Here is a 9,180-nt window from a genome sequence, read left to right as displayed (position 1 = left end):
TCTTCGTCTTCGACGACGTTGCGTGCGATAAGCATGATGCGGTGAGAGAATACTTTTCAATGGGCCGCCACTCGAATGTCGATTGCTTTTATCTTTGTCAAACGTACGCGAGGATGCCTAAACATCTGATACGCGATAACGCCAATCTCCTAATTCTGTTTAAACAGGATGGTACCAACCTCAAACACGTTTACAACGATCACGTAAACACCGACATGTCGTACGACGAATTTTGTGCTTTGTGCCGTGCTTGTTGGCAACAAAAGTATGGATTTCTAGTGATAGACAAGGACAGCGCGCTTAGTAACAGATACAGAACGATACAGAAAAGGATTTAACGAGTTCGCGGTACCGCAAAACGATTAGTCATTATCGATACGTCAACGTTGAACGTTAACATGGCGGAAAATAACAAAGATATACGCAAGCGTGAGCAACTCGCGAGGGAGATTGAAAAAACGAGCGATGCGATCCGCAAGAAACATCGCGCTTTAAAAACCGGCAGGATCGAGGAGGAAATTGCAATGGAGAGACGTTTCAAGCCCATCGTCGCACCTCTGAAACAGATTGTCGAGGAATCTCAGCCGATTAAAAGAAAAGAAGAAATCAAGGAAGAAAGAATAATTAAGAAAAGACCGAGCGACGACGATGACGATGATGGTGCATCTTACGAATTGTCGAAAGCAACATCGAGCAAAAAGCAACGTTTTGAACAAGCGTACGACGCAATGGATTCACCAGCGATAACGTCAACACCGTGTACGATGATTGGTCCTGCAACATTAACTAACAAGGCTCTCGAGAACGTTTTCGAAACCACAGACGATTCGTTTGGAACGTCTGTTCAACATCAGATGCAAACGTTGGAAGGCCGAAAAACGTTGTCTGAGCATTTTGGTCCACTCGGTCAAAAGTACATTGGAGATTTCTTCAGCGGTGGTGGAAAAGAGAAAATTATAGACACCGTGTATGGTGTTCGTCTCGACAAGAATGGAATGATGCTTGGTAATAAAAAGTTTGACGTGGACATCAATGATAACATAATTATCGATGGCGTGCGATACGCTGGCACACCCGGTCTTTACGAGTTGATTTTTAAGAGACTCCCCGATGATTTTCTCTATAAGGAGGACGATTTGCAAAAGTACAAGAGCATATTGTTGACTACAAACGTACATAGACGTAATTACACCGCGGAGAGTCGACTACGAGGCAACAAAGGATACAAGTATAGAATCGAAAACATCGAGTTTATCAAACATATAAAGATGTTATGCTAATGTAGAGAATAAATAATTAATTATTATATAAAATAAATAATTAGATAATAAATAATTTTTTATTATAGAATGTTTTTTAGAGTAACTGCATTAATGAAATCATTTTATTGACATTTAACAGAGAAACAGAAAACGATCAACTAGGTGAACTTGAGGTATATCCGTTGGACCTTTGCAGTTTCAAAAGCGTAAGGAAATGTGCTAAATTGTTGCTGAAAGAATCTGCTATTAATATACTGATAAATAATGCCGGTATAATGTTTGCTCCGTAAGAACTAACAAACGATGGATTTGAAATCCAGTTACAATCAAATTATCTCGGCCATTTTCTCTTAACATTACTACTTTTACCAAAAATGCAATCATCCGGTCCTGGTTGCAGAATAGTAAACGTGTCTTCAATTGCTCATATATGTAAGTAAAAACAGAAAAATTAGATGTAAGAAAAATATAAAGAAGAAAATTGTTACTAAATTAAATTATTAAGATTAAATATTTTATATATTAGATATATATTTATATATTTTATTGTCGTAAGAATATATTCTCTAAATCGGAATCGGTGTATTAGCCACTGAAAGACAGCGAATGGTCTGATATCAATGTTATATACATAATTGTGTTAATCAGTAATATATAAATTGTTTTTCAGTGATAATACACTAATTCCGATTAGTAAAAGTATTCCTTTCTTAAAGAAAATTACTAAAAGACAGTGAATAGTCACCATTAATGCTCACAATTATAAGTATAGTACTGCAAATCAGTAAAATTTTAGATTTAGAGAATATTGTGTTTTCTGTTAATATCGATCTGTTGATATCGATCACATTTATTATAAGCATAGAATAAAACAAAGTATTTATTTGCAAAAAAATAATTAAAATTAATTAACATTTTAAAAATTCTGTATAAGACTGTTGAGAAATTATCTAATTTACATGTTATATATTATTGTTGTTTGTTAATAATTATATACATATAAAATAATATGTATTAGATTAATAATAATATATTATATGTCAATATATGTGAGTAAATAACAAATAATCATTAAACAATGTTTATTGCAGATGGCAAGATACATTTCAACGATATAAATCTGGAACAATCGTGGTCCTATTTTCGTCCTTGGAAAGCATACTTTCAAAGCAAACTTGCGAACATATTATTTACGAAGGAGCTTGCACGTCGACTAAAAGGTAAAAAAATGGAATGTTGTGGAGGAATTAAACTAATAAAATTCGTGATTAATTATAAAAGTAGTTTTTAGAAATTGACAATATTTTTATAAGATTATATTATTTACTAATAATGATCACTGATGAGAAAATATCATAGTAGATATTTATCTAATATATTTTCTTATTTTATTTACAATAACAGATAAAAAGATATCAACCTATTACATAAGAATCATTTGTGGTTATCATTTATTAAGAAAAATATTTGATTGTATCAATAAGACGTATGTGATAAAATACATTTTCGTGAGAGAAAACAGAATTTCTATAAAATATTAACACCAATTATTGTCATAATTGGTGTTAATATTTTATAGAATGTTTGATAGATGCAACTATTAAAATTTGATTAACAGTTTTCAATTGAATTTATAAAATTTCTAGTTATATTTATTAGATTTTTTTCACTAAAAAATTATACTAACCTAACTAAATGTTTAAATTTTATTATTAAAAATTCTATATTTAACAGGAAAGAAATTAATAACACTGATTCAGTAATTGTTAAAAAATTTTTATTTATTGCTCAACGAACACAGTTCAAATCTACTAGATTAAAATTTTATTCTGTAAGATAATTAAATAACATATATACAATAAAGAATAGTATTTCTATATATCTAGAAAAAATAGATAAAAAATATCAATTATAAATATCAATTATAAATATCAATTATAAATGTCGTAAATGTTAACCTTTTTAATGCCATTTTTCTGAAAATTGTGATAACCAATTTTTGTTAAAGGATTCGTGTTTAGCAAACACAAAAGTGACTATTTACACTCACGTTGTAAAAAAAAATTTTTTTCTATAATGTTATCACTATTTTACATTTTTTAAAATTTCATTTTCAGAGGCGGAAATTGACGGAATAAATGTATATTCTTTACATCTTGGGGTTATAAGTACAGAATTAAGCCGGAGCTATGATAGAACGATAATTCCTGGTGCGACATTTTTCACAAACCATATTATGCAACCATTTATTAAAACTTCGAAACAAGGAGCTCAAACAACGATATACTGTGCAGTTGATGAAAAGGCGCTTAATGAAACTGGTCTCTATTACTCGTAAGGGCAAATTACATATATATAATAGTAAACTTTCATATCTATAAATTTTATTATATTAATAAACACGCACACAATATAATAAACTTTAAAGTTAATATAAGTCCAAAGCAAAATTGCGAATGTATGTTAAAATTTTTAATGTTTCTTTCGTTTGCAATTCAATTATTTATATGTGGAATAGCCTTTCTAATTCCTTGATTATTGATTAATGAGAAACTTAATAAAGAGATTGAAATCGAATCCAGTCATAATGATCCTAATTAATATTCAAGATCCTAAGTATATTTTACGTTTATTTCAATGATTACATGGAATCTTAAAATAATCTATGTGACCAAACTGAAATATAAAATTGGATTATAAATAAAGAAATAAAAAAACAAATAGTCCTAAATAATAAAATTTATTATATGTATGAATAGTTTAAATGCTTATAAATGAAAAATGGAAAAAAACACTGAATTTTTAATATACATTTGTGCCTTGGGTTTATATTGGCTTTATATTAAATTTATATTTTTCAACAAATAAGGCAATTAAATTTATTTAATTTGCAATATAATAAATTTTTTACGTTTTTATTTTTTTTTTAATTTTAGTTTTTATCAATTTTTGTTTTTTTATCGATTATGATTTTTGTTATCTTATGTTTTTAATAGAGAATGCCGTGTTACGAGACCGAGAGGGGTTAATGATCAAGTAGCTCGAGATTTATGGAATTACACTTGCCAGCTTTTGCATTTGGAACCTAATGAAAACTTTTCTACATTTTTGAAAACTGTCTCGCGTCAACTTGAAAATATATAATATTTCTTTGAACGGATTTTTTTAAATAACAAATATATGATTTTTCACATTTAGTAGATTTTTATACACTACTCAAAAAAAAATAGGGAACACTTTCCAGACACCAAAAATTAGGCTATTTTCAAATGACTGTAACTCGGTGAAAAATCATCGTAGATAAAAAATAAAAAAAGCATTTTGAAGCTTGAAGATTCAACTTTAACGTTCTATTAGCAGATTTTCAAAATTCTTTTAACTTCCTTGTCTTATGCAGTAAAAAAGCACACTCTGTTTTGTTCCTTAAAATTTCGTACTTTTGACACTTTGCAGCTCAACCAACAAATTTTTTTCGAATAATTCAAGTAAAGCTTCATAAACTACGACATTTTGCCTAAAAATGCTTTTTTTAAAATTTCTCTACGATTTTTTTTGGCCGAGTTACGCAACATGGAAGCTAAACCTGCATTTTTTACAAATGATATTCGTACTCCGTGAAAAATCACGTAGACAAATCTAAATATTGTTTCAACGTGCAGCAGCCGAATTATCGGCGCTTATCTTTACTAAGAAAGATACCTTGCACGATTAGACATGCCACTGGGTGGCAACCGCACACGAAAAAGAGCTCATGTAAACAAATCTAAATATTATTTACACGTGTCATTAGAAGCCGGATTATCGGCGCTTCTCTTTGCTAAGAAAGATACCTTGCACGATTAGACATGCCACTGGGCGACAACCGCGCATGAAAAAGAGCTCACGTAAACAAATCTAAATAATATTTCAACGCGTTATTAGCACAGCTGAAAGAGCTGTTCAGCGCTTTTCTCTCTCTCTCTTGCATCCACCTTGACCAAAAAATTATTAGAGGATAGCGGGCGTTGGGGGGCGGCGGCGGCGGCGGCGGCGGTGGCGGTGGCGGATCGCCCCAGCGGACCCCGCGTTAGACAGCGCGCATCCCCTCCACGCACGCGGTGGCGGCGGGCCCCGCGGAAATAGCCGCGCACACCCCACAAAATATTCGCCATCGTATCGCTTATCCCCCTCGTGATGACAGACATTTCCGATTTCAAAGTACAGTCATACACACCTCCTCGCGGTGTGATTTATTATGTTTATATAAACAGAGTGACAAGTACATGGTCAGTGTTTACATTAAATGGCCAGTTGCCTCCACGCGACACATTTCAAAGGTGTCAAATTTATTTAAACATCGGCCAATAACATGGTCCTCGAATCGTTATCACTGTTTATATAAACATTGATTACGCAGAACTACCGGTTAGGTTTACACGTGTGACCCCGTTTTAAGCCTCCTCTCCCCCTCCTCCACCCGGTTTGGTCCACCCGCGGGACTTTATCGCCGGTTAGGTCCCCCCGCGCGACCCGAAATATTCCCCCCCTTCCCCGCACCCCCCTGAGACCCCTGGGTTTGAATCCGCCTATACATTCTACTCACGACTTCGCACATCGAGTTCATTGATCCTAATTTATGATTTTAAAATATGATTTGCGTTGCATTTAACATTGGATTTTTCTCTACGATTGATATAAATTTTCCTAAATTTTTCACTTACTTTCGGCACGAAGGGAAAACAGATCGTTATTTGCAGTTTCCCCGTTATATCATTTTTTGCAATTAATACTCTCGATTGAGTAGAGCTTATTTCTAAAAGTTTATTGTAACCAGTCTTAAAAAAATTATCTGGGGATGTAATCCGACGAGTGTTTACGTCTTCGTGATGAATGAGAATTTACACGAGAAGACGGGATTTATACTCAGGGACAGGAAGGATATTTTACATTTGTACATATTTGTACTTAAGGAACGTAATCGTATACATGTAAAATAAAACAGGAACGAGAAGAGATAAAGAAAAAAATTAACTTTTTGTCGACAATTTTTTTCACTGAGCATAAGTAGAAAAATACTTTCCTATCAACTATAAGGTATTGCCAGGACCTACATATTGTTAAATATCCGTAATATATTAAATACTGTTTTTTTTCTTTTCCAATTGTCCCCACGTATCAATAGTTACAATCTTCCCTGTAAAAGAAAAAAAAGATCGAAAAGGAAAGAAACAGGAATTGCAAAGGACAGTACATAAAATAGCAATCAATTTACGCATTTGTGTATAATTTAAAGTTAGCAAACTTGTTAAACGCGCGTACGGTATGCATCTTCTTCTTGGTCGAATTCACTCTGGTATTCTTCTAATTGTTGCTCCTGGTATTCGAGATTAGCCTCATCGATGTTTTGGTTTTAATTGTCTTTGTGCAGCTCAGTTTCATCATCGGATGCGAAACTTTCTTCGTTTTCAGAAATGAATTCCAATGCTTCCTGTTCTTCATCATCGCATTCTTCAATTGTGTCATGCTCTATTTCTTTCAATCGTCGCGGAGGTCGCCGTAAATCAGCAATTTTATTTCCTATGTAACGCCCAACATTTTGACATTCCAAGTCTATTTTCACAACACTTTCGTGTTTGGCACTCATATGATATCACAATGCATCTGTAATATAACAGTTTCAACATTTACGTATAAAAAAAATGTTAATATGACTTGTTTGTATTAATCTTACTGTGAATGGCTGTAAATTTAATAGGATCGAGTGCGGGGATCGTAAGCTGCCTTGTTTGGCATTTGCCGTGATACAGAGCCGATAACACTGCTGTTTTTTAACAATTTTGGTCCAAAAATGGCAAGTGCTAAATTCTTAACAAATGATTGATATGACTTTCTCAAAATGTAAACACACAAATGATAATGTGTTTTTTCTAACCAGACTTCTTCGCCCAGATGTATCTGTAAAACATGAATTACAAAAGAAATGAAAACTAAATACATTTTGTATTAGTTTAGAATTATGCGGTAATACAAGTATATAATGTGCAATTCGTAATTATGGTACAAATACGTTTGAAACGATACACAAGAAATGCTTCAATTCAATTTTTGCTTTATTGTATTTTAAATACATTTTAAATACATTAGTTGACTGAAATTATTTATTTTTCACGCAAACATTAGAAATATTTTTTCCAATACACCATATATATTTCTGATGTAAAAACAACTTTTACGATCATCATGTAAGTATAAATTATTTTACCTTCTTATCATGTTCACGTATGTAACCCACTGCCGGAACACTGTTTATGATATTTTTGTGTGGCTTTAAAGATACCATATTTTCCTCATCTACGCAAAAGAAATAATTTAAAATAATCATAAAATAATTTAAAATTATAAACAATTTTTTTGAAAAATAATTTCGAGCATACCCGTCAATTGTTTTACATAACTAATTACAGTTTTCTGTAATTCTATATTCAATCCCGTGAGCTTATTATTCATCAATTTTAAGTCTTTGATTTTAACTTTGGCCGATTTTAAAGCAGCTTCTAGTTGCTCACTTTTCTTTTTTTTCGTAGCATACAGTTTACGTAAGTCTTGCAATTTTTTTTGCTAGAGACAATTGCTTGTTTACTGGTTTGCACTGCATTTTTCGCGTTTCATTACTCTGATATTACATAACATTATGTATATGTAAATTTTATTCTGTTTTCTTTTACTTTAAAATTGAAAAATGTTTCATATTTAGCAAGTCATTTATTTACCATCATACGAAATTATCGAACAATATGAATTGAACGTAAAAATCAGTTAAACATTCAATATTACATTGTTATGAATATATTATACAAAAATGTACATACCAGCGCATTAGATTTTTTCGGCTCTGATGTACTACTTTTTAGCATTACATTTGCAATTATCCTTGGTTTAATTTTATTAGGTGACATTTGTTTTTCATATGGCTGCGCAATGCGCATTCTCGTGCGCGTAATCCGCCGGTCGCGCGTAGTGATACATGGTTTGTACCAATGGATCGAGATTATTCGAAATCGGATCTCAAGCGACCAATGATCGATGTAGAAGCCGCGACGCGCGCATTACCGATACTACATACAGTCACAACTAGCATCTCTATCTCTTGCATTACCGATGCCTCATACAGTCATAACCAAAAATGAAACCGTAAAAAGTACGTTGCAAAAACCGATTTTGCAACTAATTTGTTTATAACAACTATGACAATTTAGAAAGCATTACGTGTTTCTTTAATATTTTTTCTCGTAGAATCGATTTGCGCAATCGGTTTTCCTCTATAGTCAATTTTTAATAATTTATATCAATTTTTATAAACAAATTATTAAAAACTAACAATTGAAAATAAAACCAAAATGTAAAAAAAACATTATTGACATAAAAAGCACGTTGCAAAAATCTATTTTGCAACTAATTTGTTTATAACAATTATATAATTACTATAACAATTAAGAAAACATCATATTTGTTTCTTTAGTAACTTTTCCATATATACAATCGATTAAGTCCCGGTCCACAATAGGTGTAGTAAATACGCCTTAGCCGTAAGAAATTGACCAATTATAGTTGAATATGAGGAAAATAATCGACCATGATTGGTCAATTTCTTACAGCTTAGGGTTTACAAAATAAATTGTAGACCGGGACTAACGCAATCATTCCTGAAAAATTTGTTTATGACTATTGTTTATAACAATTTTAACAAATCATGGATTTCCAATTTTGATCCACTTTTGCATAATTTCGAAAAAATGTATTGGATTCCCTACCAGTGATCAAGCCTTGGATTTCCAAATTTTCAAAAAAATTTATATAATAAAAATTTAATTTTTAAATGTATAATTCATAAAATATATTAATTTTAATATATTATATAATATAATATAGAAACTTTTAA

At 31.7% G+C, this 9,180-nt stretch overlaps 2 protein-coding genes across 2 annotated transcripts; one reads left to right on the top strand and one right to left on the bottom strand.

The window, feature by feature from the left end:
* Positions 1-1,332: 1,332 nt before the first annotated feature.
* LOC105200470 (retinol dehydrogenase 12) lies at positions 1,333-4,507 on the top strand. Its single transcript, XM_026131275.2, has 4 exons — positions 1,333-1,694; positions 2,354-2,482; positions 3,380-3,596; positions 4,259-4,507. The coding sequence occupies exons 1-4, from the start codon at positions 1,637-1,639 to the stop codon at positions 4,404-4,406; spliced, it is 552 nt and encodes a 183-aa protein (XP_025987060.2). The 5' UTR covers positions 1,333-1,636; the 3' UTR covers positions 4,407-4,507.
* Positions 4,508-6,273: 1,766 nt separating this feature from the next.
* Positions 6,274-8,346, bottom strand: LOC113005549. Its single transcript, XM_039449789.1, has 6 exons — positions 8,111-8,346; positions 7,676-7,859; positions 7,504-7,592; positions 6,973-7,196; positions 6,561-6,902; positions 6,274-6,435 (listed from the first exon to the last, which is right to left on the bottom strand). Exons 1-4 carry the CDS (start codon positions 8,225-8,227, stop codon positions 6,990-6,992), a joined length of 597 nt encoding a protein of 198 aa, XP_039305723.1. The 5' UTR covers positions 8,228-8,346; the 3' UTR covers positions 6,274-6,435; positions 6,561-6,902; positions 6,973-6,989.
* Between the last annotated feature and the right edge of the window lie 834 nt (positions 8,347-9,180).

Source organism: Solenopsis invicta, chromosome 1, assembly GCF_016802725.1.
Source record: "Solenopsis invicta isolate M01_SB chromosome 1, UNIL_Sinv_3.0, whole genome shotgun sequence".
NCBI lineage: Eukaryota > Metazoa > Arthropoda > Insecta > Hymenoptera > Formicidae > Solenopsis > Solenopsis invicta.
The sequence above is the reverse complement of the archived record's forward strand: the minus strand, read 5'-3'. Positions and strand labels throughout refer to the sequence as shown.

What these genes read in the sequence shown, in the direction of transcription:
- LOC105200470 (XM_026131275.2), top strand. Translation starts at nt 1,637, where the DNA reads ATGCAATCATCCGGTCCTGGTTGCAGAATAGTAAACGTGTCTTCAATT. An exon ending in GTCTTCAATTGCTCATATAT is followed by an intron (nt 1,695 to 2,353) that starts GTAAGTAAAAAC and finishes TGTTTATTGCAG; the next exon opens with ATGGCAAGATACATTTCAAC. An exon ending in GAAACTGGTCTCTATTACTC is followed by an intron (nt 3,597 to 4,258) that starts GTAAGGGCAAAT and finishes TGTTTTTAATAG; the next exon opens with AGAATGCCGTGTTACGAGAC.
- LOC113005549 (XM_039449789.1), bottom strand. Translation starts at nt 8,227, where the DNA reads ATGCGCATTGCGCAGCCATATGAAAAACAAATGTCACCTAATAAAATT. An exon ending in CGAAAAAATCTAATGCGCTG is followed by an intron (nt 7,860 to 8,110) that starts GTATGTACATTT and finishes AATTGTCTCTAG; the next exon opens with CAAAAAAAATTGCAAGACTT. An exon ending in TTATGTAAAACAATTGACGG is followed by an intron (nt 7,593 to 7,675) that starts GTATGCTCGAAA and finishes TCTTTTGCGTAG; the next exon opens with ATGAGGAAAATATGGTATCT.